This window comes from Penicilliopsis zonata (assembly GCF_001890105.1).
Source record: "Penicilliopsis zonata CBS 506.65 unplaced genomic scaffold ASPZOscaffold_1, whole genome shotgun sequence".
NCBI classification, from domain to species: Eukaryota; Fungi; Ascomycota; class Eurotiomycetes; order Eurotiales; family Aspergillaceae; genus Penicilliopsis; species Penicilliopsis zonata.
The window spans coordinates 810757-838401 of record NW_019208911.1 but is presented as its reverse complement, the minus strand read 5'-3'; the positions used below and the strand labels follow the sequence as shown (position 1 = coordinate 838401).

The window sequence follows — 27645 nt, the reverse complement described above, 5'->3', positions numbered from 1 at the left end:
AACAAAGACTGGATCCTTGGTTTAAAAAGAAGAGAAGGAAAAAACAAAAGAAAAGAAACCTATCCCTGTCATACATCAGTCTTGGCAGAAATAGAAATAGAGCTTCGCATATTCACGGTTCGTGCGGGGCAGCATCATCTGGCCAGCTGGCAAGCAAGTAGTAGAAATTATCATACTAACAATCATCTAGACCATCCCCATCTGCTCACGGAATAAGAGCAGTAAGAGTCTTTCCCACCAGATCATCATGACCACCCGGTATCGTGTTGAATGTGAGTAAGCCTGCAGAACAGGCAGCCGCGTGAATGGCCAAGCTGATTCGGTCTCGATAGATGCGCTTAAAGTATGTATCGCCACATCTCTTAGATCCCTGGGATAGGTAGTCGCCAGAGAACAAGGGACTGATCAGGCAACAACTCATGGAACGTACAGTCTCATCGACGTGACCAGCTAGTAAGCTTCGATCTATTCGCAAAGAAAGTCTTTCGGCGCTAATCGTATCCCTAGATCGAATGGATCAAAGTAAGCCAGCAGCCAACGATCAATCCCATCAAACACTGACCTCAATAGGGTCTTCTGGCCGTACCGTTTGTGTTGCATTCCCAGCCCACTGCTGTCTACCAGGAACATAGTGTCAAGTTGGTGGCGGTGGCCGCCGATACGCATCAGCGTTATGCAGAGATTCTTCGAGATGTCCAGAACCTCATCATTGATCATAGTAGGCTACTTTTATCTCAAGTGAAAGAGAGAGAGGGAAAAAAAAAAGAAAGGAAGCTGACTTACTAGTCGAGCATGAGAATAACCAGGCTGCCGGCAAGTCCAAGTTGAAGCTGTTGGTTCCGACAGTGGGCAGCTTCTTCACGGCGCTCCCGCTTGAAGACGCGTTCAAGTACCAAGACCAGCTGCGGTTCATCAGTCGGCGGCGGTTCGTCGCCCCCTCGTTCAACGACGTGCGATTGATCCTCAACACGGCGCAACTTCTGGGCCTCGTGCGGTCCAGCGAGGTCGACCTAGTCACTTTCGACGGAGACGTGACGCTCTACGACGACGGCGCTTGTCTCACAGAAGACAACCCGGTCATCTCCCGCATCCTCCGCTTGCTGCAACAGGGCCGCAAGGTCGGCATCGTCACGGCAGCCGGCTACACGGAAGCCCCCAAATATTACCTCCGTCTGCGCGGGCTCCTCGACGCAATGCACGACTCCACCACACTAACAGACAGCCAGAAGAACGGCCTGATCGTCATGGGCGGCGAGAGTAACTTCCTCTTCCGCTTCGACCAGACCTCTCCGGCCCGACTCACCTGGGTGCCTCGCAAGGAATGGATCCTCGACGAAATGCGTGCCTGGCAGGAGAACGATATCGGCCAACTCCTCGACATTGCAGAGTCGTCGCTGCGCGCCTGCGTCGCGAACCTCAATCTGGCCGCCGACGTGCTTCGCAAAGACCGTGCCGTCGGCGTCTACCCGCTCGAAGGATGCAAGATGCATCGTGAGCAGCTCGAGGAGACCGTCTTGGTTGTCCAGAACACAGTCGAGAGATCCCCTATCGGCACCCGTCTCCCTTTCTGTGCTTTTAACGGTTAGCATTTTTTCTATTTCCTTTTCAAACTATACATACACCTTCAAATTCTCACTAACCTTCAAAAGGAGGGAACGACGTCTTCGTTGACATTGGCGACAAGTCCTGGGGTGTCCGTGCTTGTCAGCGGTATTTCGGGGGCATCGATCCCTCCAAGACCCTCCATGTCGGCGACCAGTTCCTATCCGCGGGTGCCAATGACTTCAAGGTATTTCACTTATCCTTCGCTACCTATTAGTTAGCTATTAAGTTATCTCTACCATGCTAATTATTAGGCTCGACTCGCCTCGACCACTGCGTGGATTGCCAGCCCGGCGGAAACGGTCCAGTTGCTTGATGAACTGGAGGAGCTGCAGCAGGAACCGAGAAGTGTTTAGGATATGCGTATAGCGAGATTTATATATATGTCTCTCTTCATATATCTATATACATATGTATGTATGTATGTTCGAGATAAGAAGACTGACGAGGGAGTGATGGGGAAAGGAGAGTGGGAGGAGACGAGGTGGGAGTCGAGGTGCACATGATTTTTGCTTGATTTCGGGCTTTTCTTTTATATACTCCAACTACATCTAATGAACTGTTCCATATGGTTGTGATATGATTATTTCGGCTTTACATGTGGATTCAATGTAATCTACTAGCCAAGGCCAAGTAAGAAACCATCGTATGAAAACTATTTATCAAGCTCTCCGTTCTTCAATGTACAAAAAGCACAGCGAGGGGATGATGTGAGAACATGGTGCGATGGATGCGACCGGAATATGTGCGTCTCAAGGTCGAGTTGCATAGCATTATTGAACCCTGACGCTGGGTTTTGTGCCACCTTTTCTGTCTTCGTCATTTCGTCATTATCGTATTTATTCTGGGGGGTGTCGTGGCCCTCGGTGGTCGCATCAAGCATCATCGTTCTGTCTAGTTCTTTCTCCCATGGAATGGAAAGAAGGAAGAGAAAAAAAAGAAACAATGGAGATATTTCCCGAAAAATGAAACAACAGAAGATATTTCAAGGGGATGAAGGGATCGAAGCCGGGTCTGAATGAAATATGACAACGTCAATGAATGCAAGAGGCGAGAGAAAAAAAAGGATGAAAGGCAGCAAGGCAAACACATCGAACCATGACTAGAAAAAAAACTTTCGGGAGAAAAGGCATATTTTCGTCTGCGTCCGGATCCTGAGCTCGATGGACCCCGACTCCGGTCTAGTGGAATGGGGAGGGGGGAGGGGAAGCACTTGTGTCGACAATATTTTCCGTTGTCAGTTACGTACTCTCGTAGCATATCCATTGTTCTGGCTTAAAGGTGCCTCTTCCGGAAAGCATGTTGACGACTCCCTGCAGCTCTAGCCAGAACTCGCTCTTGGGACGGCGGCGCGGCCAGTCAGTTTCTGTCTCCTCAAGACCGGTAGGCCCACCCATGGGCGAGAACAGTACTTGAGAGCCCTTGATGCCGATCACCGCGGCAGACAGCTCATCAACAGAGATCTCCTCGGGCGACTTGTCCGCATAGTTTTCAATGTGCTGCATGCACCTGATCGCCATGCGCAGTGCGCGCACCCGGTCCATGGGGGAGGGCTTGCCACCCTGCTGGAAGTGGCCGGGTACCGCCGCACGAGATTCAAAGCGGCCCTTGGCCTCTTCTTTGATCATGTCTGCAATGACCTGAGTGGAGTAGGTGTTTGAGGCGCACTCATTGCGCAGAATGATCTTGCCAGCACGGTTGGCGCCCTTGTCCCGCGCAAAGTTGTCACGCAAAAAGTCGATATCGCGCGACAGCATCTGGATGTCTATTCCCTCCTCAGGAATGTATACAGCCACCGCACCGACCGCTAAGCCCGCAGTGGTAGCAATGTAGCCTGACTTGCCGCCTTGGGTCTCGATGACGAATACGCGGCGACGGGAGGAAGAGGCAGACTGTCTAATAGCATCACAGAAGGTGATGAGAGTGTTCAGGCAGGTGTCACTTCCCAAAGAGTACTCAGTGCCCGGCACGTTATTCGAGATGGTTGCTGGCAAGACAACCATAGGGATGCGGAACGCAGGATAGGTCACCCGAGCCTTGCGTAGCTGGCTGACTGCAGTGAACGCCTCGAATCCACCGACAACAAATAAAGCATCAAATTTATAGAGCTCGAAGCACTTGGCAGTGGTCTCGAAGTCCTCCGAGGGCAGGCTGCGGTTGGTTCCGATCTCTGAGCCACCTTCATTTACCCAGTTGTCAGACTCCAGCCACTTCACTTCCCGCACGGAGCCAACCGGCTTATCGGCATGGTGCCGGCAAAGACCAGGGAAACCATTGTGGATCGCAAGGGGGGTGTGGCCGCGAGTAAGACAGTAGTTGACGGCAGCCCGAGTCGCTTGGTTCATACCACCGGCAGGGGCACCGACATGGATGATGGCGATACGCATCCTCTACTTTAAATTAGTAAAGTTACCTTGGGTACTTTCTAGTAGGTATGGCGTACCTTCTTCTCCGGTAGGAACAGCTTCGGGTGGTCAGGCGTGGCGGTGTTGAGGTAAGCCCGATGGTACTCCTTGAACTCGGCATCGCGGAGGGTCATCGCTTTATCAAAATCCTTGGCCTGAATGTACGAGGTGACTTCCTTGGTGAGACTGACAGCCTCCATCAAGGGTGTGCGCATAATCTTGTTCTCGCGGATTGTGATGACGGGCGAGGGAGCGTCAGGAGTCGTCTCCAGGACGGCACGAACGGCCTCAACTCCCTGAAGCGTCGACAGCCAACGATCGTAAGCGCAGGCAGCGCCGCCTCTCTGCGTATGGCCCAGGACAGTCACTCTGGTGTCCAGACCCAGCCGCTCAGTGAGGATATCTTTGATAGTGGACGAAGAAATTTTGTTCAGCTGGCGATCCTGGGCTCCCTCGGCGACAATCACGATCGTTATGCGCTTTCCACGTTCCTTGCGGTTCTAGCGAACTAGGGTTAATGCCTGTATGTATATTATTTAAAAGCAGCCTGTCATGTCTCTCACCTTTGTGATGATCGAACACATATCGTCTTCCCATCCATCGCGAGGGGGTATCTCCGGGATGAAGAGCCAATCAGCACCAGTGCTGATGGCGGCCATGAGGGCGAGCCAGCCGCAATGCCGACCCATCACCTCGATGACGAATCCTCTCTGGTGTGAAAAAGCGGTATCAAAGACATCGTCCACGGCATCACAGATCCGGGTCAGAGACGAGTAACAACCAATGGTGGCATCAGTGCCGGACATGTCGTTATCAATTGAACCGACCAAACCGACGATATTGAGGACCTGATAAGGCTGAACCTGCGCCTCGGTCAATTCGCCGTTGGCGACCAATTCCTTCAGGAGACCCGGCCACTCGGCACGAAAGACATCAGCACCAGTCAGACTGCCGTCACCACCGCAGACGACCAGTGCATCGATTCCCCGCAGGACCATGTTCTTCGCTGCGCGCAGACGACCAGCACGTTCACGGAAAGACGCACTACGCGCGGAGCCGATGAGCGTGCCTCCGCGCGAGAGCCATCCCCGCACATCCTCCCAGTGAATCTGACGGATCATATCACCACCATGAACCAAGCCCTCGTAGCCTTCAAAAACGGCGTAGGCCTCGCAATCGCTATGGATAGCCATCCGAACGACCGCGCGGACCGCGCCATTCATGCCAGGGGCATCTCCGCCCGAGGTCAGGACACCGATCCGGCGTCTCTTGGGGGGTTCGACGGGAGCTTGAATGGTACTCATCTCGGCGGGGGGACACGGTCCTACCACTCCAGCAGCAGTCGAAACTGGGGGACAGGACAGAAATGAGGGCCTAATCGGATTGAAAAGAAATCAGTACAATGTACAACGAAGAGGCAGGCCGTCAGCTTTCAAGATAGACTGACCGAGGGGTTGATTTCTGTGGGGGGGGAAAGGGAAAGAGAGGGATAAGAGAAGGTGTTCCGGTGAGTGAAAGCGGCGGGGAACAGTGGGCAAAATATCTTAGTGAAGAGTACGTCACAGACTTGCTCAGCAAAGCTGGCGGGCACAGAAACAGTTATACCAGAAGTATTTGTATAGGAGATCACGCCAGATGTGAGCAGACAGATAGGATGTCTCGCTATTCCCCCTGAATCAGGAGGGATGTCAGGAGAAACAAGTTCAGCCAGCAAGACCCTTGATTCAATGCCAATAGCTTCGATCAGTCCATTAAAGGAGGGCGGATTGACCACCTGGGCAGGTACGTCACCGCCTGAGTCCTGTTTAGGTTTAGCGCGTGATTGATGTCTGCTTAGTCATGGATGGAGGGGCATCCCTTATCTGGGAGAAAGTAGGGCAGGTTTAGCAGGGCTTCAATTATCATGTGATGCTCTTTCCATCGAATCTCGATGATCTTAATGATCCTCTGATCTTCAACAACAACGCCAGTCGAGTCTACAGGACAGTATCTGCAATCTGCAGTTTTGGCTCTGGATCAGTTCTAGCCAGTAGCTGGCTCTTTTATAATTATGCTAGAGATTATTTGCTGGAATCGTGCGAATAGGCACTCAGTAGAGTCCCTGTGTTAGTAATTGACAGCACAGCCTATATTATCAGCAACTATCTTGATATAGAATTCAAGAATTCTACATAAGTAAAAGCCTCTATCCTGTATATCTCTCTAAATTCCAAATCCCTTGTTTGGCCCAAGAATAGTTGCCTTATAAATATGGTGAGCTGTACCTGCAAGTTGAAGGAAGTGCTGACTGATCACGTAAGCTCCGCAGATCGTCTTGTTTGGCACCTTGACGTTGCTCCAGCTTTCCTTCAAGCTCAGGGCCCGTGGCTCGTCAAGGGCAGAACACGAGAGAGAAATCCATCATGTCTGAGTCATTTACCCTCCCACTGAGACCGGCGGTCCGCAAAACCGAATATAAAGATACGCTGCCGATCCAGATCGCCCAGATCAACGCGCAATGGGGTGCCTTTCGGGACGTCAGCGAGGAGAGTCTCCGGGCAGAGATCCAGGCAGAGAAAGAAAAGGGCGAAGAGACGGCAGACAATGAAGAGGCGAAGGGAGTGTCCGACCTAGACTCGACAGAGCGGTTGGAGCAATTGTACAAACGGCGAGCGGAAATTCTTCAATTCGCCATGTAAGTGAGATGCTCTGTGCCTCGTCTCTCTCTTGTCAGGGTGGTGGGTGGACTAACGGCCGGTAGGCAGGCACACTTTGAAACCATGTTTGCCTTAGATTTTGTCTCCCTCCTGCTCTCCAAGCACACTCCTCGCCAGGCGGAGACCTCCATGTCCGCGTATTTGAAACAGGTCACTCCGCTCGGTACATTGAATGCTGAGCCTGTCAATCCACCCCCCAAACCGGAAGCGGTGGTAAGCGATATCAAGACGGTTTCGCGGGGATGGAAGATGCAAAGCTTCAAGGCAGCAGCCAATAGGCTTCTGCTCGCAGCGACCAGACTCGAGGGCGAGGTGGCGGCGGAAACTAGATACTGGAATGAAGTGCTGGCTGTCAAGGACAAGGGCTGGAAGGTTTGCAGACTGCCGCGAGAGCGGCAGGCCCTTGGTGTTCAGTATGGGTTTCTCGAAGGTGAGAGAATACTAAAATCCCCCGCATCTTCTCAAATCTGCAGCTTGCTCATCACATATTACAGCTACGCCTATTTTCCGCGATCGCGGCCTTTATTCACTGGGCCGCGCCGATGATGGAAGACTGATACTTGATAAAGGGGTGGTTTCAACACGAGCTCGCACAGTCCGCGTGCGTATCAGAGAGAATGATCGGCTTATCGGTCGCTCGAAGCTCGTCTCCACGTCGTCCAGTAACCCAGAATCGAACGACAACCTGATCCTTCAGGCGCGCGATACACTATACGAGGAAGAATTGTTTCACGAATTGGTGCGCGAGGCACGAGTGGTGGCTAATCAGGGGGTCACAACACGCCAGAATTTGATTCAATTCGCTGTCGGCGAACAAGAGATTCTGCTTGATCTGGTAGACGTGGACCAAGCCATTGAATCGGAGAATACAGAACAATGCTCCGGCCAGCAGGGCCAGCTCGCGCAAGCGATCTGGCACTCAATCCACATTCTTCTCGCGTACTCCCACCGGCAGAATTTACGGCGCAGATCGCAAGCACCACCGCCGTTGTCTCAGAAGAAGCGACACCTCCCCGAATACCCGCTCTTACGACCGATAATGGCCTATTTACAACACAATGCCCATGTGCGATATCTTGAATCCTTCCTTAGAGACGTATTTGGCGTCTTGAAATCTGCCGGACTGAAATGCAACTTCGTCAGCTGTCCTTTCTCTTCCGTGAGGCTTCCCCGGCCAAATAGTGCTGGATCCAAGGTCGAAAATCTTGTTCAAGGGTTCCTGTCGCCGCTCGAGTCAACTTTTACAGCCTCCCTTCTAAATCCTCGAAGTTCTTTCAATGTGACCATCCGGACAAGCGTTATTTCCCCCTCGTTTGGAACGAGTTATGACATTTCTATCCAGCTTCCCAAGTTTCCGGATGTGCAAGCCCCCACGAACATGGGATTGAAAGAGGAGGTGACAGCAGCACTGACCCATTTCATCATGCTTGACACAGTGGCAGCCATCTCAATGTATCGCCCAAAACTCCCAGAACCACCCAGCCAAGTGCCACAGGAACCTTTAACGTGGGAGGCCACTTACCCCCACCATGGCGAATTGACAGGAAGCTCTCCTGCAAAGAAACCAAGCCAGAGGATGAGAATCACCCTGTCGCGTGCCGAATTGACCGCGGAAACTCACCCCGTACGAGGGTTCGAGATGCCCACGCCGCGCAACCGACCGACCAGCTCGAAGCCGATCACGTCGCGTACCTGGAAGCTCTTCAACACTGCAGCGGCACCCGACGGAACATTGATGGAGTTTGTCGCTGAGGCATCCAGAGCACACTCATGATATTCTAAAATACTACCAGCAAACACTGTTGTACCGGTGTTTTTATGGCGAGTGCATGGTGAATAGACGATGCCCCCTATTTCATAGATAATAATGATACCCTTTTGAAGTAATTTTGATCACATTTGGATATGTCGTCTCTTGGCTATACTGCACTGGCCAATCTGGACAGGAAGAAAACCTTCAGTCAGACCTGTGTACTCACTCGCCTTCAGTCTGAAGAAGTGAGACCAGTTTCGATTATTAATCCTTTTGCCCCTGAGGTTCTTGGATTTTGGACTAAATCAACGCCACGTTCAAAATTCTACAATGATTTGATGATTGTGACTGCATTTTAAACACATACGCGTCTAGTTGCCTACGATAGTTCAGAGAAGTGAGTATGGTTTACTTATTAAATGAGACTCAGCATCGCAGCTCAGAATGTTGAATAATCATCGCAAGTCATATTCGCGCTATACAATCAACTCCGTCTATTTATTTGACACCATTGAATGATCTGTGACATTGTCGATTCGATTTCATAATGTCAGACTCGATAGCAAACGTGCCCTCCACCATGAGGGCATGGATATACTCCCAAAAAGGGCGTCCGTCGCAAGTCATCCGGCTCGACCCGGCCTTTCCAGCGCCATCGGTATCTAGTTTGCAGGCTGGGGAGGTGCTCGTCAAGATCACGCATGCGACCTTCAACGCCGGCAACACGCTGCTCATGCAAGCGTTACCGACATTCCTCCGGAAGATGCCAGCCATCCCGGAGATGGAGTTCTGCGGCACGATCCTCGCGGCGGGATCCAATATAGCATCTTCGCGACCAGAGCTGGCGGTGGGTACTGTCGTGATTGGGATGTGTCCGTTGGGCGAGATGTTCAGAAAGGGCCGTGGCGTGCTAGCGGAGTACTTGGCGACGACCGCAGAGGCGGTAGTTTCTATTCCTCGCGGGATCTCGACAACAGAGGCCGCTGGAATCGGGGGTGTGGGATGCACCGCCCTACAGGTGACAGATCTTCTCGGCCTGAAACGAGGCCAGTCAGTCCTCGTCAACGGCGGTAGCGCCGGTAGCGGCGTGATGATGGTTCAGGTGGCCAAGTACCTAGTTGGTGAAACCGGCCGCGTCGTCGCGACGTGCTCTGCCGCAAACGCAGAACTGGTCAGAAGCATCGGTGCCGACGAGGTCATTGACTATCGGGTAAACCATCCGTTGTACGACTATCTAATCACACACTACGCTACACAGCGGTTCGACGCTATCATCGACTGCATCGGCATCCAGGAGCTGTACCTCCATTCACCGGCATACCTGTGTGAGGGTGGGAAGTATCTCAATATCGGCGCGTACGCTACCAAAACGACTCTTGCGGGCGTATTTCAATGGACTTGGAATCAATACGCGAATCGGTTCTGTCCGGTCTGGCTGGGTGGGATTCCTCGCTGGTACATGTTCTACAGCGCAACGCCAGACGTCCCGACGCTGAACCGAGTCCGGCAAATGGTGGAAGAGGGTCACTTGAAACAGGTGGTCGACTCTGTCTGGGAGATGGAGGATGTGAAAAAGGTAGGGTTCTTCCTTTTTCATTCTTTTTTTTTTTTTTTTTGTGTCGTGGCTAATACTTCCCCAGGCATATGAACGCATGGAAAGCAAGCGAACAAGGGGGAAAATCATCATCCATATCCAAGACTGAATTGCTTTCATGTACCTACCGTATATTTGGTATTTTGGAAATCACTAAGATTCCTCGTCCACAGTTGGCTATTTTCTTGTTGTACCTCGATTTTCAATTGATCTTCACTTGAGGATGGGTTGCCCGATTGTGTGGGAACAGCGCATACAATGTCTTCTAATGGCGAGACTAACTATACTGACTATACTGACTATGACTACAGAATCAGCTTTACGAGAATTTCAGCCCCTTCTGGCGTTCATCGGTTCTTACCTCGTATTCTGCGGCTTTTGCGGCTTTTCCAAGACTCACGCAAACTCCGGCCCCCACTGCAGGATATGACTTTATTTAAGTCGATAGAAATGAAGTCTGGAGGGATGAAAGCGATTACTACCTACAAAATCACCAACGGATCAATATTTCATTGCTGACTTAGCATCATCTTGAAACAGTTCACACATATCCCAAAAGCAATGTCGACGACTCGACTCACCCTGTATCGCGGCTGGCTGGACCCTGGCAAATACGTCTGGTCGCCCTTTGTGATCAAGCTGGAAGCCCGACTCCGCTTTGCTGGCATCTCGTACAAGACGGAGGGTGGCTCCCCGAAAAGCGGACCCAAGGGCAAGATCCCGTACGTCGAGCTATACAAGACCGAGGACCCGACGGCGAGCACCAGTCTCGGGGACTCGACGCTGATCATCCGGCATCTCGTCGAGCAAGGCATCCTGCCCGACCTTAACGGACGATTGGTACCGAGTGCACGGGCTGAAGATCTCGCAATCCGGGCGCTGATGGAGGAGAAACTCTGCTTTTATCACGTATTGCCCATGTTGCATATCGTTGAAAAAAAAAAAACAAAAAAAAGGCTGATGATTCGACAGACACGAGAGAGATGGACAGAAAACTACCACACCATGCGTGACCATATCCTGTCTTCTCTGCCCTACCCTGTGCGCGTAGTCGTCGGCCTCCTGATCTACCGCAACACGATACAAACGCTGCACGGGCAAGGAAGCGGCCGGCACTCGGCGGATGAGATTCGAGAGTTCCGCCACGAGATCTGGACGGCCATCAGCGATCTGCTGGTGGCATCGCGATCTGCGAAGCCGCGAGACCCGACGCAACCGTTCTGGATCCTGGGCGGCGAGCAGCCGACAGAGGCCGACGCGACGGTGTTTGCGTTTGTGGTTTCGGTTCTGATCTGCACTGCGTATGCTTTTCCCTTCTTATGATTCTATATTACTATGTTTGCTTGCTTTTCTAACGTGCCTTTTTAGAGGCCCCGAGTCACAGGGGGTAGTAAAGGAGTTCCCTGTCCTTGAGGACTACGCTCAAAAGATTCATGATCGGTATTTCCCGGACTATGTCAAGTGGTCGGATCTTTAGAGCCGCAAAGCATGGTGTTGAATGAAAACGAGAGCGTTGTATCTATCACTCCGATTGAATATTCTCGACTTGACGATGAATATACGCCGCCACCTCATCTGGAACAACCAGCCACGGCGAATGGCCCGTCTGCACCGTCTCCGTTACAATCCGCGCTCCCTTCTGCCGCGCCCGGTCGACCAGCATCTCCTGGACAGGCAGGGGGATCGCCCTGTCGTGCGCACACAGCAGGTATGAGCCAGGGATGTCGACGTACGCTTCGCCGGTGGCGGGGCTGTTCTTGGTCACCCAGGCGTGCGGACGCAGCGTCCCTGCCCAGGCCTGTCCGTCCGGGACGTCGTGGAAGAAAAGCGTATACGGATCCTCGGCCGTCACCGTGCCATTTGCTTCCTACGATTATTAGAAAGAAGATCAAATTTCAAGACAGGGAGATCAGATCAGTCAGGATATACGTACGTCTCTAATATACCACGGAGGAGGAGTGCCCCCAAACGCCTTGATAAGACTCTCGCCCATCTCCGGCACAAACGCCGAGATGAAGACCAGCTTCACCACGCCGCCCGGTTTTCCGTTCCTCTCGCGCTCTGTCTTTGACAGTCCGTCGAGGGCACTGCACACCGGCATCCCGGACCAGCTGTGCGCAACGACCACGACATCCTGTCCGGCGTCCGCGGCGGGCTCGACTGCGTCCCGCACGGCGTCGATGTCCGGCTGCAGGGATGTCACGACCGTCGCTTGTTGGATGGAGGGGAACGCCACCGTCTGGCAGGGGTAGCCGTGCGGACGCAGTCGGTCGATTAGAGGGTCGAATGCTGTAGGGGGGTACCATGCCCCGGGGGTGAAGATCAGAGTTGGTTTGGACATGGTGGGTGGTGTGTATATGGAAGGACAAGTGGGATTCAGCGATTTGGTTTGATTTCAATTTCATTCTTCGCTCTCCATGACCTCTTTATATAGCATTCAGCTTTAGCTGTAAGCACTAGAATATTAAGCTTAGTGTACTGCCTCAAGATTCACGCCATCAACTCCACTTGATAATATCAATAGATCCGATTGGCCTGTTCGCTACATTTCGTTGGATGATCTATTGTTTAATTTGCCAGATAATATAGTTTCACTGCGATCTACAGCGAGGGTATCATAGTGGCTTTACATGGTCATATCATTAGTGCAGCTATTTATACTACGAAATGACACTGTTCTAGAGGCGACCAGGATAAAGTTACCAGCAATGGCTTAAATATAACGATATGTCCATAGTTGATTCATCAATACTGCGTATATAATTAATACAACAATTAATGCATACCAGCCAACGTCAACAAATGCAATGCAATCAAAAACAAAAAAGAAAAAAAAAAAATACAACATAAATAGCAGTGACTGGACCAAAACGGAAGCAAAACAGATTCACCCCAAAACTAGTTGAGACTCGCAATGTCCCCTCCGTCGAAGGGGATGCCAAAGTTATCAAGGAGGTTCTTCGCGGCGGTTTCGCCCGTGGCAAAGGCGCCGTGCACGCATCCGTTGCCCACCAGGGTGCAGTGCTCGCCGGCGAACTGCAGACGACTTGTCTTGTGATTTTCCAATGCCTCGATAAGCATGTCAGGCTCGTCGCCCACCTTGTCAGCAGAGTAGGTTCCGTATCCCGCCAGCGGGTCTTGCGTCCAGCGCGTGGTCTCGACACTCAGAAGACGCGGAAGAGCCTTGTAAGGTTCCGTGCGGAGCAGCTTGAACAAGGGTTCGAAGAAGCGGTAGATCTCTTTCTCATCGGTCATCGCCTCGATGCGTTGCGTCAGGGGCTCCGCAATCTGCACGCAGAGCTGCTTGCTGGAGGTCATGATCCACAGGTTGATGGTCACCGTCGGGTAGGCGAGAATGTTGTCCGCTAGGGCTCGGGTCGACATCGACGAGCCATGTGATGAGGTGGACGAGCCGTACTGGCTCTCCTCCGGTGGGGATGGATAATAGATGAACTGGTCGTTGTCTTTGGACCAGAAGATCTCGCTAAACTCGAAGAAGACCTTGCCCAACGCCCCGTAGCTGAATCGGGATATTCCGTGCTGAATGTCTTCCGGCAGTGGAGGCTGGAAGGATATCAGGTTGTGGTGGTACGCGCCCAAGGGCACGGTCATCACAATTGCGTCACCAGTCACAGTCAGCGGTGCGTTCGTCGAGTCAGTGCAGAGAACGGATAGAGGATGGGAGCCAGTCTCATTCCAATTCACTTCTTTCACGAACTGGTTCAGTCGCACGATCCCAGGGGTCGCGAGGAGCGGTTTGGCTGTCCAGTCGACGATCTTGTCATATCCACCCTTCATGTACAGATTCCGCTCGGTGATGAAATAACTGAGATGCTTCGAAGACGCCATTTTGGTTGACGTGCCTAGCCACAGCTCCACCTCCCGGAACGCTTGCGGCGCCCACGCACGTTCGTCCTCCGAGATGAGCTCGTGGTTTTCAACGAATTCGCGCATGAATTCATCCGCCGGTCGGTCCTCCGCATCGGGATTGGTCTCATAGTACCAGGCAACATAGTCGGCGAATTCATCCGCAACCTTTTTCGCCTTGAACTGCGCACCTGCGCGGCCCTGTTCGGTGTAGAAAAGTGGCGCTCCATCGTCGTAGTAATACTCGATTCCCAGCTTTGTGATCAGCTTGACCATCTTATTCTGGGACGTCTCGTGCATCCAAGCAGCGCCTATCATTTTGTTAGAAACATGAGAGAAAATACGTATATATCGAAGCATATAACGAATATATACATATATATATATATATATATATATGCAAAGCAGGCATTGATGCCTGTTGGTAATAAGAAAAGAGACAGAGCCCAGCCAACCTTGGAGAATTCAGCCCGCAAAAAGAAAGGGCTGCCCTTCACAAGTGTCCACAGTGCGCCTCGCCGTCTTTCCCCACTGGTTCACACATACCAATATCCCGAACTCCTCCATGTTCATCCCGTCGAGTCAGAACCCGACCACCGATGCGGTCTCTGGCCTCGAGCACCACTACTTCCACCCCGTGACGAAGGAGCGTCGCTGCAGCACGCAAGCCACTGATACCTGCGCCCACCACGATGACTCGTTTTGTCGCCGGCACGGCCGGGGGCTCACCGTCGCTGCCGTCCGCCTCCGCGGCCCCGAGATCGGTGATCCCGACCTCGGGGCCACCACAATGGCTGGGGAGTTTCGAGGTGCTCGGCATGCGAGAGGAGAGGTGGAAGCTTAGAGACATTTTTCGCTGGCACGTCGACATGATATGCTGGGTGAGACGCTGGTGGTTGTGTGAGAATCTCCTGGACAGAGACGGTGAGTCGTCGTTAACACGCGGCGAGGGGCAAAAAAGGCTCTTATCGGCTTATCAGGCACGTGCAATTGGGCACGTGCAGCCAAGCACGTGCAGCCAAGCACGTGCAGCCAAGCACGTGCAGATCAGGTGACCATTTGGCGCCTGAGGCTGCCGTTCTGGGCGAGGGCCGGGACTAGGACTAGATAGGCAGTAGGTACATCACATGACTCTCTGGCGATTTAGTATTTGGTATTTAGTATTCTCGACTCTCCCCTTGTTTACAGCTTTGCCGTCGGCTCCAAGTCTTTCTCTGCGCGTCGGACACGCTCTTCATCGACCAGGTACGTCTCGGGGAACCACGCGCTCACGTCGTCGCCCAGCATCATCCGGGCAAGGGCTTCGCCCGCCAGGAGACAGTTGGCCATGCCGTATCCGTTGAACGCGGCGGCAATCCATTCACCGTTACCGCTGCGACGCGTTATCGACAAAGGCAGCCGCCCGACGACGGGCAGGCCGTCGGACGAGAAGCCCATGATACCGCTCCACGCACTTACCAGCTTCCATTGTTCCGACGGGCGGCCGAAATAGGCGGGGAGCGTCTGCTGCAAGTTGGCCAGGGAGCCGCGTCCGAGCGTGGAGTCGTCTGGGCTCAGGGTGTCTCGGAGCAATGTACGTTCGCCGCCGAAGTAGAAGAAGCCGGTCTTGACGCTCTGGGCGAGATAGAACAGGCCAGAGGCGTATTTGTCGGTTTCGGGGTCATGGGAGATGGGATAGTGGAGCCCCCATGAAAGGGAGGAGCCTTGGTTGGGAAGGCTGTTGCCAGGGTCCTGCACCGTCATGGTTCCCTTGAAGGGATAGATATGGCCTCGGAGAGCGGGCAGGAGATGCCCGGTGTGGCCATTCGTGCAGTAGACCACGTTTGCGGTCTGGATATACCCTCGTGGTGTGTGGACGGTGTAAGACCCCGAGCCACTCACCGCTGTGACGGGGGTGCTGGTTTCGATGGAGAGACGCGAGGAATATTTCTCTACCAAAGCTGCCCACACTTTGGTCACTAGCCGATAGGGCCACAGTGTGCCTGCCGGGACGAGTGCTCCTCCAGAGGCACCGTGAATACCGTATTTCTTTCTGGAATTAGTCTACGGTTCAGGATCTGGCGACAGGCACAATGCGAGAGAGAAACAATTCCATACTCACCTGGAGGACAGTCTCCTGATCAAGGATGGTATACAGCCCTTTCAGGTCTGGATGATCTTTCTCCAATAGAGCAATACTGCTCTGGAATCGGTCAAACATCTCCGGTGTTTCGAAAACCCGCAGCTTCTGCACATCCTGCAGTTCGCTCTCTTCCGGCGCGTACTGTCGGGCCAGGACACGCATCTCCTGTATGTTCCGGAAGGTGAACCGGACGATTTTCCCTGCCGCATGAGGCCCATAGGTCTCCGACAGACTCATGTACTCTTCTCCCGCATTTGGAGCCAACTGGCCACCATTTCGCCCGGTCGCACCAGAACACAACTTCCGAGCCTCGAGAACAGTGACAGTACAGTTAGGATTATTCTCTAACAAGGTCTTCGCTACGGACAGGCCCGTGATTCCAGACCCAATGATGGTATAGTCAGCAGAGGCCGGCAACTCGGAGGATTGCACCTCAGCCAGGGGGTGAGCAACATCCTGCCAGTATGGCTGCGTTGGATTTGGCCGGGGTAGGCCAGGGTCAGCGATGACAAGCTCGGGGATGATAGGTTCAACGTCTGCATCTGTCAGAGAGGGGTGGAAAGGACTTTCAACGAGGGATGAAGGAGTAAGTGAAAAAGGAACTAACCAGACGGCATTTTGAAATCGGCCGGATTACAGATCAGATCCCTACCGTTGCAGGGGGGGGTGTGAGCGAGAGGCTACTCTGTATTTATTGTCTGCAGAGACAAGATCACAGCGGAAATGCACGCAGGAGTGGCCATCAATCAAACTTCATTGTTCCCCGATCATTCTTATCTCGACCACCGCATATCGGCGAAAACGATTGGCCCCCGCAGCCGAGGCTTCTACGCTGGTGTCTCCATGTCATCTTGTTGCAGATAAAGATAAAGGAGAAAGAATGAAATTCAAGGCGAAGGGTAACTCTTTTGAATAGGTCAATGACTCGCAGCCGATGTCGAATGTCCGCCTGGTGAAGAGACATAGCCAGGGCCTAGGATTACCCTGTGAAATTTCTCAGCCATCATCCCTACCATCCCTACCATCCAATAGTCGATCAAATTCCTGACTTGTCGACACCGGGGTTCGAAGCCATTCTGGACAGGAGTGTCCACAATACGTCCTCAGGAACATGGTCTGCCATGATAAGGTTAACGGGTGAAACCCGGTGGCTGAGGCGATCAAGACAGCAAAACTGCAGTTGAAACTCAAAAGATAAACCAAATCTGGCATTCGAGGCGGTCTGTTGTCCTCTTATTCGAGCTGTTATTTGCCAGTGATGTCAGAATGCAGGTGCTCTCGGCCATGCATATTCCGACGTGCAGTCGCAGGGGTTGATCAGCTACGCCATGCTGGCTGCCACGAGGCTCTCTCAAACCTTTTCGACGGAGGAGATATTGTGCTCTTCACCGCCGGTTTGATGTCTCTCCTCGAGCAGCTCGAGTCACACAACTCACTCTCCGAGAGGTAGAAGAATTTCAATCTCGTCTAGTCATGTACATCCCTTGCATCAGGCGACTCACCCCTCGTGGTTGGAAGACAAAAAAGAAAACAAAAAAGAAAACAAAAGAAAAAACATTCGCAGAACTGCAGCAAACGCAGGCGACGGTTTGCCCTGTGAATCATCCTGCCTTAGAGCCCTGCAAGTAAGCTTCGCCAAGTGCTGGGGGGGGAACTCGCAGTGTTCTCGAGAGCGAGGGGTGCGCAATTATTATTTAATGGCCGTACCGCCCATTCGATCTATGTCTCGGAATCACAAAAGGAAATCGTTGGACTGGCTGAGCTGTCGTCGCGATGGTGGCCAAGATCGATTTCGCCCATGTGCGGTTGCCCGCCAGGAAAGATCTACAAGATGATGAGTATGGCGTTCAGCTACGAGAGCATGGAGAGCCGACAGAGCTGCCACGGCGCTTCTCTTCCTTTGCAATGATCGGTCTCGCCTTCTCCATCCTCAATTCATGGGCTGGATACACTGGTGATTTTGTGCCCCCCCCCCCCTCCCTTGATGCTCATAACAACAAGCGCTGACGAGGTTACACGTGCACTGCAGCTGCATTCACCACCCCTCTCGAAGCCGGAGGCGCTCCTGTGGTCTTCTGGGCACCGCTCGTTGCCTCCTTCGCGTGTTTGATTATAACCACTGGTCTTGCAGAGCTGGCCTCTGCGTTTCCCTCGAACGGGGGACAATACCACCACGTCTATATGGTGGCGCCCCCCAAAGCCCGCGCCGTACTGGCTTTCCCGACAGCCTGGCTCAGTATCTTTGGCTGGCTGTTCACAGACGTGAGCGCGGCGTTCTTCGTTGCCCAGCTCTGTGTGGGCATAGCCCAATTCTACTATGAAGGACTGACGGTAACGGCGTGGCAGATGTGGCTCATCTACACTTTGGTGATAATTCTGGCGGCCGTCTGTGTCTGTTTCCTGCCTCGGCTGATTCCACTGATCGAAAGTTCGCTCTTCTGGCTCTCCCTCGGCAGTTTCATCGCCTCGCTTGTGGCCATGCTCGCCTCCAGCCAGCACAAGCAGTCTGCCTCATTCGTATTCACACAATGGAGCAACCAGACTGGTTGGAGCGACGGGACGGCCTTCCTCCTCGCCGTGGGCCAGAGCATGTGGCCCTGGATCGGCACCGACGCAGCCACACACATCAGCGAAGAGACGCCCAACCCGGGCCGAAGCGTGCCCCGGGCCATGTGGCTGTCTGTTGTCATCGGCACGATCACAATCCTCCCTTACACGTTGGCCATGCTCTTCAGCATCCAGGACATGGAGGCCGTCTCCGACAGTGCCCTCCCCATCCGAGAGGTCTACCTACAAGCGCTACAGTCAACAACGGGAGCTACCCTGTTGCTCATCCTGCTGGTTCTAATCTTCTTCGGGGGGGTGGTGGGCGTGACCGTCACTTCGGGCCGTTTAATCTGGGCGTTTGCCCGCAACAACGGCCTCCCGTATTCAAACGCCTTTGCCCGAACCGATCCCAAGCTGCAGACCCCCGTGAATGCCACGCTGCTGACCGCGTCCTTCTGTATCATCTACGGCTTGCTCTACGTGGCGTCCACGCAGGCGTTCAACTCCTTCATTGCGACCGCCATCCTCACGCTGAACATCACCTATGCCGTGCCGCAGGGGATCGTGCTCTGGCGCGGACGAGACATGGCCCTCCCGCCCCGGCAGTTCGATCTTGGCCGTCGCTTCGGCACCTTCTGCAACGTCTTCTCCTGCGCGTGGGTGGCGCTGTACGCTGTCCTGTTCTGTTTCCCTATCAAGGTGCCCGTGCAGGCTGGGTCGATGAACTACGTCAGTGGTGTCATGGGGGGGATGGCGATTTTCATCAGTGCGATGTGGTGGTTTCGGGGGCACGGGCAGTTTATGAAGCGGACATACTATTAAGACACTCTGTCGCTAGTTACAACCTAGGTTATAATTCAATAGAAATAGAAATAGAAAATAATATGCTATGGAATACGCTGCTTCTATTTTAAATTAAGCAAAAGTCTATTCAACAAACATGGCGGCCTTGAAATCTTCTGTTCTGACAAACGGGGTACCGCCGCGACGGGTGAAGGGCCAGCGGATCTGGTTCGCGACGGAGATTTCGACCCCGAGATCGGTGGCGTAGCCCCAGACGAGACCCGGGTCACGCTGGAACTTGCGGCCGACAAGAGCGAAGTCGAGGCCGTCTTCCTCGACGACTTTATTGGCGACGCGGCCGTCGTTAAGGGCGCCGACGCCCGAGATGAGCAGACGGTCACCGACGGCCTGCTTGACGGCGACGGCAAAGGGGATCTGGAAGGCGACGCTGGAAGTGATCTTCTGCTCTGCGGCGATGCCGCCCGTGGAGACGTCGAGCAGGTCGATGGCGCCCTGGTCGGCGAGGGCGAGGGCGAAGCGGACGGTATCCTCTGTGCGCCAGCCGGGGGTGTCGGGGAGAGATTCCTCGCACCAGTCCGTGGCGGAGACGCGCAGGAAGACGGGGACGTCCGGGCCGACGGTGTCGCGGGTGAGCTGGGCGATCTCGAGGGAGAGACGGATGCGGTTCTCGAAGCTGCCGCCGTAGCGATCCGTGCGCGTGTTGACGGCGGGGGTCAGGAAGGAGGAGAGCAGGTAGCCGTGGGCGTTGTGGATTTCGATAAAGTCGGCGCCGGCCTTGAGGGCGCGCTGCACGGCGGCCACCCAGGCGGTCTTGAGCTCGTCGATCTCCTGCAGCGTCATGGCCTTCGGGGTGGCGAAGTTGCTGGCAAAGGGCACCGCGCTGGGGCCCTTGACATTGTCCGGCCAGCCGCCCACGGCCGGCGTCGCCAGGTTCCCCTGCGACGCGAGCCAGGGAGCCACCGTCGACGCCTTACGGCCGGCGTGGCCCAGCTGCACGCCGATGACCTGGCCCTGGCTGTGTGCGAACTCGAACACGCGCCGCATCGGTTCGATCTGGGAGTCCTTCCACAGACCCGTGTCTTGCGGGGTGATCCGTCCCTCGGGGACCACCGCCGTGGCCTCGGCCATGATGAATCCTGCTCCACGCATGGCGATGCCGCCCAGATGCGCCATATGCCAGTCCGTCATGTGTCCATCCTCGGCGCTGTACTGGCAGAGGGGAGCCAACTGTTCTCGTTAGCATATACCCTTTATCTTTCTCTCTCTCTCCCTCTCTCTCTCCCTCTCTCTTGCATCAGAGACAAACTCACCCCAATACGGTTCGGAAATGTCACCCCCCGGATTGTGATCGGCTGGAATAGCTTGGGAATAGCCGCGCCACTGGTCTGAGGACTCGCAGCCGTACTGGAGGGCGGCTCCTGCGCCGGGGTAAAGTACGAGATGCCCGCGGCGGGCTTGTTCTCGATGTCAGGGAAGGCAACGGTCATGGTGTCCCTCTTGATGAATAGTAGATGGATGTCGGATTGAGGGGGATCGGCTTGGTGACTGCAGCCTCACCACGATCCTTATGTATGATCGGTAACGGCCATGGTGGCACGGCCACTTGGAATATTGATTTGTAAGGCTCCGATGGCCTAATCGCGAATCTCCACCATGGAGATCCACCAACGCCGTGTCGCTTGGATCAAGGATGCAAAAAGAATAGTGGCAAATCATGGCAGGGATCGACGGCAGAGGTGGGCACGGTCCGATTGCGATGGAGAAGGTCGGAGAGTTTCTTCGTCGTCTGTATTGCGTCTTGACCAGGAGAGAACTTTTGGAGGTTTTTTTTTTTGCCGGGCGGATGACTTGGATGCCTTGCAGCCTTGTAGCCTTGCAGATCAGGCAGTCATTAACGTGCAAAAATAAGTCTCTGTTGCTGACTAATTGTTTTCTACAATAGAGCAATTCACTACTTTGGAGTCTCTGTCCCTGGTATACCTAACAATAGCTTCTTACAGCATTTCTGCCTTGTTTCATGTCAAAGGATACACCAGTACAACGAAGTTTCTAGAAGACACGATGACGAGAGAAGAGGACACCACCTATATCCTCCTCTATATTTTGTAGTGCTGGTAGTACCTATTACCTAATATGGCATCGGAGTTCGCTTCCTTGTAAAGTCCGAAGCTAACCTTTACTAGTTAGCATCTCGGCAGTAGCACCCCCACTAGGCTAGCGCTAATACCTTGTAGAGTGGCTGCCTTAGGTATCTGTTGCTGCCTTAGGTATCTACATAGGTACCCAGCACTATTCATCTGGGTAGTTATTGAGTACTCTGCCTAGATTGCAGCTCAACAGCCATAAAAATATAACATATTACATATAACGTATTTCTCTGATAATAATCTAGTTTCTTATTATAATAACCAATGAAATGATCCATGTATTAAGAATGTACGATGATGCTTATGGCCTCCATGGTCTCCGCGGGTCATCCTCCATGGAGCATCCCTACACCACATATATATAATGGCGACATGACGAGAGCTCTCACCACAATCCTAAATTCAAAAACCAAGAAGCAATAAAATGGACTCCATAGCTATTCAGATCAAACAGCTGGCGTCCTCTGCCGACGAGACAGGCCGAAGATATATCCTCGACACCCTCACCGAGCTGCAATGGCAGGTCGAAACGCCCTACGATACCCTAATGCGCTTCAAGATGATGGTATCTTCTCTCATCTTTGATGATTCTGTATGACATCCTTCTAAGAAATGTTAGTCTGGTCCGCTAGTCATAGCTCGGATCGCTGCTGATCTAGGCCTTTTCAAAATACTTGCTCGGAGCGAACAGTGCCTTGAGCTAGATCAGATAGTGCAAGAGACCGGAGGAGCGGAATCGATGATCAGTAAATATTTCATCACCCTCTCATTTATTAAAGGAAAAGCATTTGATTTGATACCTTAGGACGCCTGCTACGGACAATGGCCTCCTTCAGTCTCATCGAGGAGGTTGGAGTCGACCGCTTCACTGCCAATGCTATGACGAGACTGTGGGCCGAGCCGGTCCATGAAGCCCATCTCCACGTATCGTGAGCACTCATTTCTCTTCCTAACCCCCCATCCCAGATGAACGGATGTCATAGGCTAAGATCGAAGGTTCGAAATGAGTATCCGGTTGGGCGGGGCGCTGCCCGACTTCCTCGCCGAGCATGGATACCAGGATGTCACGCACCGGCGAGACACAGTCTTCCAAAAGGCCTTCCAGACAGACCTGCTCGCCTTCGATTACATGGCCACCCAGCCCGATCTGCTCAAGTCTTTCCAGCAGACGATGGGCATCAAGCGCGTCGTTGACTGGTTGTCTGTCTTTCCTTTTGAAGCAGCGCTGGGCGACTGGGATAACGAGGTGGATCGACCCCTTTTCGTCGATATCGGTGGCGGATTCGGCCACCAGAGTACTGGCGTGCGTCGTCGTTTCCCACAGATTTCGGGGCGAGTGATCTTGCAAGATCTCGAGGCGTCGTTGAAGCACGTCAAGGATCTCGAGGGGGTGGAGATCATGCCCTATGATTTCTTCACGCCGCAGCCAGTCAAGGGTGAGTGTTTTCTTTTTACTGTATATGTATATCGCATGAATCTCATAATAAGGATCACGGTTCTACTACCTCCGCATGATTTTGCACGACTACACAGACGACGACTGTCTGCGGATCCTCAACAATATCATCCCCGCCATGGACGAGCATTCCCGTATCCTCATCGACGATATTGTCCTGCCAGACACCGGCGCGCACTGGCAAGCCACCATGGAGGATATCTCCATGATGGCCGTGCACGCGGCCAAGGAGCGGACGCGGCGCGAGTGGGAGGAGCTGCTGGCACGCGCAGGGCTGCAGATCAAGGAGCTGTACACGTATATTCCGATCTTGTCGAACTCGGTGCTCGTGGTGGAGAAGATTCTCAAATAATTCCTGATAGAAAGGATAGGTTAGCCACAGATTCTCTTCTCAATTCAAATGAATCTCAATAGCGTTGGAAATCTCCGACTCGGTCAGGCTGAGAGCTGCGTTGAAGGACCTGCTGTAAATCTGCTGTCGATATCAACTCAACTATCAAGCTCAAGATTAGCAGGAATCATAATTCAATCACACAGCTGATTCGCCGAATTTTTGGCTCGCCAGTCTGGTTCTTGTAAGGCTGATAGACGGAAATTTCGTTGTGTGTCGAGGTATCTTCCCTTTTGGGCAGGTCACATGGCTTCCTGGCGTCTCTCGATTCTCTCACTTAAGCGCTTCACCCTCTCTTCCCCTCCTCCCTCTTGACTCTACTGCCATCAAGGCTCCCCTTTGCTTCTTGAAAGGAATAGAACCATCTCTCATCCTGTCCTTGTCTTGAATTCTCTCAAAGACTTTCCCACACCGTGACAAGACCGACCGTGAGGCAGAGCTTAAAGCTGTGCTCCACCAGTACAGGGAAGAGAAAGACCTACCAGGTGAGTTGCCCTAGTCTTTGAATTATCTCATGGAGTCTTGTTAAAGAGTGGTTTAGATTTTCGTCAACCTCTTCCATGACCGTCTGCTCGATCATAGCAGTCTTTGGGGCATCCTTCACAGCTACTATGTAGTATACCACCCCCCAGTCCCCCCGTGCCATCAAAATCTTCGGACGCAGGATGGGAGTCCCCAGGGACTCGGAAGGTACGAGATAGGTCCATCGGGTTTCATGTTATGGGGATGAAAGAAAGGTTGAGGGAGCATCGTTACTCACTCGGTAGGTTCGGTCGGAATTCGAGATTCCCTTTAAACTGCTTCTGGTACTGATGATGAGATCACCCCATCGTTCGAACGCTCAAAGCCGAATTCCAAACCACCGCTCTCTCGGTCGGTCGACGGCTGTCCGAAGGTGAAACTTAGTGGTCTCCTTGGAAGAAGAAAACCCCCTAGGTGGACAGTGGCGGGAACCTATATCACCGTCCTATTAACCTCTATATCACCGACGTTGCTAACTATTAATGAGGAGTAAACTAATGACTAGCTCACTAGCGAGGTTCTCGCTAAACTAATAGCAGAAGAATAAAACTGCATAGTTATTTCTCCACGGATTGTCTTGACATCATCCCACCTGTCGGCAAGGCAATAATGTGTTTCACGATGCTTTTTAATCTAACCGGCCAGGGATGAAACAATCGTCTGCTTCAGGGACCCCCGCCAGGCCATCGGCTAGCACTGACCTCCTCGAAAATTGCCGATATCGAAAATCAAAACCACTCGGAAGATAGAAAAATAACAGGGGATCTGATATCAAGGACTCCGATGTGGCGGTGGCTGTTGGTTTAGACGATGGCATCTGATCGCAGGACGGGCTTGCAATGGCAACAGATACAATGTGGGTTATTATTAACTTGAGTTCTAACAGATGAATCCATCTCCTCCTCCTCCTCCGAAGAACGCTATACCGATAATATCGATTCACTATAGGGCACTAGCTGGGGTGCCAATGCTAGAGCTCCGACGCATCCGCCACACAACGTGCGACGCGGGGGTCCTCTGCTTCAAACAGCTGGAAATTACCAGGAGACAACAGAATGTTTGAGCCTCCAAGGAAGAGGGTCCGCTAGTATAGGAAGACCGACGGGAAACGAGCATGTTTGATGCGCCCTATATATTTACTTGCGAGTGGCCGCTCGTTTTCTTCAAGATGATTGTTGTTTAACCATCCTTCGAGCAGGGCTCTCTGGCTGTTCTCGTCCTTCCTTTCTTTCTGTATACCCTGGTGGTTACGTTCATTCATTCTTTTCTACCCCTTCTTCTTTTTCTTACCATCATCAACATCATCATCACCATCACTACGATTCGCAACGATGAAGTTCATCAATTCATTCGTTAGTCTGGCGGCAGTGGCAGCGTCCACTGTGCGCGCCGCGTCCTTCAGCCGGCTGATTGTCGAGACCGAGATCACCGAGACCTTTGAGTACGTTCGCGAGACCACTGACAACGAGCCGTTGACCGGCGAGGCCTATCTCACCAACAACTTCCGTTGCAACACGGGCTCCTTCGGCAATGCCAACAAGACCAAGGTGTACGAGGTCAGCTCTGGAAGCAGCATTGGATTCGCCACCGAGGATAATGTCCAGAACGAGGCCTGGGGTCCCCTGCAGGTCTACATGTCCAAGGCCCCATCCGATGTGCGTATGTACGATGGCAGCGGCGAGTGGTTCAAGGTCTTCGAGATGGGTCCCACGGCCTTCACTGAGGAGGGTATCGAATGGGCCTCAACCGGCCTGACCAACTTCACTTTCACCCTGACCGACGAGATCGCCACCGGCCAGTACCTGGTCCGCGTCGAGCAGATTGATTTCAGCGATAGCACTGCCTCCGCTGGTGACAACGAGTACTACGTCAACTGCGCCCAGGTCAAGGTCACCAGCAGCAGCAGGTCCACCGTTTCCAGCTCCAGTGAGGTTTCCATCCCCGGTGTCTACAAGAGGTCTACCTCGGGACTCCAGTACGTCAACGGCACCGTCACTTCCGAGTACACCATGCCGGGCCCCGAGGTCTGGCCTAGCGGCAGCAGCAACGTCTACTCGGCCAGCAGCAGCGTCTTTGCTTCTTCCAGCAGCACTGCGTTTGCTTCGGCTAGCAGCAGTGTGTTCGTTTCGTCCAGCGCAGTCAGCCAGGCAAACGACGCCCAGTCCGTTTCTTATGACTACACTACCATCTACATCCCCCCCGCCACACCAGCGGCTGCTACCACATCCTCGAGCTCGATCGTCTCCTCAGTCGAGGTTTTTGTTTCGTCGGCCACGGCCGGGTCTTCCACTCTGCTTAGTGTGTCATCTGGTCTGCCCTATGGCGTCGGCGCAGTTGGTAGTTCCGCTATTGCTTCTGGCTCTGCTACTGCTTCTTCCAGCCTTGTCTCTGGCCCTGCTGGTCAGCCCTCTGCGGTTTCTTCCGGTGTTCCTTCTGGCCCTGCTGCTGCCTCTTCCGGCATGCCTTCTGGCTTTGCCAGCAAGCCCTTTGGTGCTTCTTCTTCTGGAATGCCTTCTGGCCCTGCTGGTCAGCCCTCTGCTGCCTCTTCCGGCATGCCTTCTGGCTTTGCCAGCAAGCCCTTTGGTGCATCTTCTTCCGGTCTTCCCTCCGGCCTCGTTGGCAAGCCCTTCGGCTCTTCTTCCGTTTTTCCCTCTGGTCCTGCCCCCAGTTCTAAGCCTTTCGGTGCTTCGTCCCGTCTTCCCTTTGGTGCTGACGCAGTTGGCTCTTCTTCTGCCTCGGTCTCTGCCAAGCCTTCGTCTTTCAACGTGAGCCCAAGCTCTGCTCCTATTGTCCCGCCTTCTGAAACTCCGTCTCCCCTGCCCGGCAATGCTTTCTCCAACGGAACCGCTCCGCATTTCAACCAGACCGGCCATGGCAGTCAACCCCAGAGCCCTTTCTCATCCAACTCGTCGAGCATGTCAGCGATTTTCAGCCAGTCCTCAAACATCGTCCGGCCCTCGTCGAAAGTGGCTCCCATTCCGCCTTACGCGTTTCCCAATAGCACTGCACCTTCGGGAGTTCTTGGAACTGGAGCTGTGCCACAGGGTCCTCTCCCTACTGCCACTACCGAGCTGATCACCACTGTTACTGGCTCTGGTCAGCTCGTCACCACTGTCATCGGAGGCACCACCACGACTTACGTGACGACCATCACCTCTACCACCGTCATTACCACGGCGACGGTCGTCGACGCTTCGACAATCACGGAATGGGTGACCGTCACCCTGGATGAAAGCTCCACACCCACCACCACTGCGGCCCCAGTAGTTACAACCGTTGTCGGAGCCACCACCACAACTATTACCGAGACTGATACAGTAGTTGACGTTTCTGTGGTCATTGTCGATGCCACAACCTCCACAGTTTGGATCACCGACTACGTTACAGCGACATCGGCCGCGACTTCGACTGTCACTGAAACCATCACGGACGTTGTCGACACCATCACCAAGACCTCGGAAGTTGTTCGCACTGTGACCGACTACGTGACCGTCACCAAGCCCGTCACTACCTCCAAGAAGACCCTTGTGGGCGGCCGCACTGTCACTCATTACGTTACGGACGTTGATGTCATCACCAAGACTGAGGTCGTCGGCGGCTACACTACGACCATCGCCGCTGCCGATGCTACAGGCGTCAGCGCTTCCGGTTCCAGCGGAAGCAGCAGCAGTGGTAGCAGCAGCAGTGGCAGCAGTGGTAGCAGCAGTGGAAGCAGCAGCAGTGGAAGCAGCAGCAGTGG

At 53.4% G+C, this 27645-nt stretch overlaps 13 protein-coding genes across 13 annotated transcripts; 8 read left to right on the top strand and 5 right to left on the bottom strand.

Moving 5' to 3' along the window:
- The first annotated feature begins 35 nt into the window (after nt 1-35).
- ASPZODRAFT_126683 (hypothetical protein) lies at nt 36-2143 on the top strand. Its single transcript, XM_022721549.1, has 9 exons — nt 36-117; nt 191-272; nt 333-343; nt 433-453; nt 508-522; nt 571-718; nt 787-1581; nt 1650-1789; nt 1857-2143. Exons 2-9 carry the CDS (start codon nt 248-250, stop codon nt 1956-1958), a joined length of 1257 nt encoding a protein of 418 aa, XP_022585269.1. The 5' UTR covers nt 36-117; nt 191-247; the 3' UTR covers nt 1959-2143.
- A 700-nt stretch (nt 2144-2843) lies between these two features.
- Nucleotides 2844-5311, bottom strand: ASPZODRAFT_11612 (hypothetical protein; the record flags this gene model as incomplete). Its single annotated transcript, XM_022721131.1, has 3 exons — nt 2844-3992; nt 4046-4507; nt 4571-5311. 3 exons carry the CDS (start codon nt 5309-5311, stop codon nt 2844-2846), a joined length of 2352 nt encoding a protein of 783 aa, XP_022585268.1.
- A 531-nt stretch (nt 5312-5842) lies between these two features.
- Nucleotides 5843-6192, top strand: ASPZODRAFT_126680 (hypothetical protein). Its single transcript, XM_022721548.1, has one exon. The coding sequence runs from the start codon at nt 5916-5918 to the stop codon at nt 6090-6092; it is 177 nt and encodes a 58-aa protein (XP_022585267.1). The 5' UTR covers nt 5843-5915; the 3' UTR covers nt 6093-6192.
- A 217-nt stretch (nt 6193-6409) lies between these two features.
- On the top strand, nt 6410-8477 carry ASPZODRAFT_137898 (hypothetical protein; the record flags this gene model as incomplete). Its single annotated transcript, XM_022724395.1, has 3 exons — nt 6410-6681; nt 6721-7133; nt 7198-8477. The coding sequence occupies 3 exons, from the start codon at nt 6410-6412 to the stop codon at nt 8475-8477; spliced, it is 1965 nt and encodes a 654-aa protein (XP_022585266.1).
- Nucleotides 8478-9003: 526 nt separating this feature from the next.
- Nucleotides 9004-10159, top strand: ASPZODRAFT_137897 (hypothetical protein; the record flags this gene model as incomplete). Its single annotated transcript, XM_022724394.1, has 2 exons — nt 9004-10032; nt 10097-10159. 2 exons carry the CDS (start codon nt 9004-9006, stop codon nt 10157-10159), a joined length of 1092 nt encoding a protein of 363 aa, XP_022585265.1.
- Nucleotides 10160-10611: 452 nt separating this feature from the next.
- Nucleotides 10612-11527, top strand: ASPZODRAFT_55456 (hypothetical protein; the record flags this gene model as incomplete). Its single annotated transcript, XM_022728545.1, has 3 exons — nt 10612-10959; nt 11023-11351; nt 11419-11527. The coding sequence occupies 3 exons, from the start codon at nt 10612-10614 to the stop codon at nt 11525-11527; spliced, it is 786 nt and encodes a 261-aa protein (XP_022585264.1).
- Nucleotides 11528-11572: 45 nt separating this feature from the next.
- On the bottom strand, nt 11573-12391 carry ASPZODRAFT_137895 (hypothetical protein; the record flags this gene model as incomplete). Its single annotated transcript, XM_022724393.1, has 2 exons — nt 11573-11917; nt 11984-12391. 2 exons carry the CDS (start codon nt 12389-12391, stop codon nt 11573-11575), a joined length of 753 nt encoding a protein of 250 aa, XP_022585263.1.
- Nucleotides 12392-12948: 557 nt separating this feature from the next.
- ASPZODRAFT_11607 (hypothetical protein) lies at nt 12949-14767 on the bottom strand (the record flags this gene model as incomplete). Its single annotated transcript, XM_022721129.1, has 2 exons — nt 12949-14228; nt 14464-14767. The coding sequence occupies 2 exons, from the start codon at nt 14765-14767 to the stop codon at nt 12949-12951; spliced, it is 1584 nt and encodes a 527-aa protein (XP_022585262.1).
- Nucleotides 14768-15099: 332 nt separating this feature from the next.
- Nucleotides 15100-17114, bottom strand: ASPZODRAFT_148182 (hypothetical protein; the record flags this gene model as incomplete). The annotated part of the gene is made up of 3 exons (XM_022725343.1): nt 15100-15945; nt 16019-16552; nt 17097-17114. 3 exons carry the CDS (start codon nt 17112-17114, stop codon nt 15100-15102), a joined length of 1398 nt encoding a protein of 465 aa, XP_022585261.1.
- A 698-nt stretch (nt 17115-17812) lies between these two features.
- ASPZODRAFT_54940 (hypothetical protein) lies at nt 17813-19408 on the top strand (the record flags this gene model as incomplete). Its single annotated transcript, XM_022728502.1, has 2 exons — nt 17813-17993; nt 18069-19408. 2 exons carry the CDS (start codon nt 17813-17815, stop codon nt 19406-19408), a joined length of 1521 nt encoding a protein of 506 aa, XP_022585260.1.
- Nucleotides 19409-19473: 65 nt separating this feature from the next.
- ASPZODRAFT_126673 (hypothetical protein) lies at nt 19474-21175 on the bottom strand. The gene is made up of 2 exons (XM_022721547.1): nt 20701-21175; nt 19474-20617 (listed from the first exon to the last, which is right to left on the bottom strand). Exons 1-2 carry the CDS (start codon nt 20875-20877, stop codon nt 19514-19516), a joined length of 1281 nt encoding a protein of 426 aa, XP_022585259.1. The 5' UTR covers nt 20878-21175; the 3' UTR covers nt 19474-19513.
- Nucleotides 21176-21956: 781 nt separating this feature from the next.
- On the top strand, nt 21957-23435 carry ASPZODRAFT_106589 (hypothetical protein). Its single transcript, XM_022720932.1, has 5 exons — nt 21957-22102; nt 22157-22283; nt 22343-22466; nt 22534-22973; nt 23026-23435. The coding sequence occupies exons 1-5, from the start codon at nt 21962-21964 to the stop codon at nt 23343-23345; spliced, it is 1152 nt and encodes a 383-aa protein (XP_022585258.1). The 5' UTR covers nt 21957-21961; the 3' UTR covers nt 23346-23435.
- A 1868-nt stretch (nt 23436-25303) lies between these two features.
- On the top strand, nt 25304-25936 carry ASPZODRAFT_29543 (hypothetical protein; the record flags this gene model as incomplete). Its single annotated transcript, XM_022728187.1, has 1 exon — nt 25304-25936. A coding segment is annotated over one exon (633 nt), but the record flags the coding sequence as incomplete, so codon positions are not given.
- Nucleotides 25937-27645: the final 1709 nt, after the last annotated feature.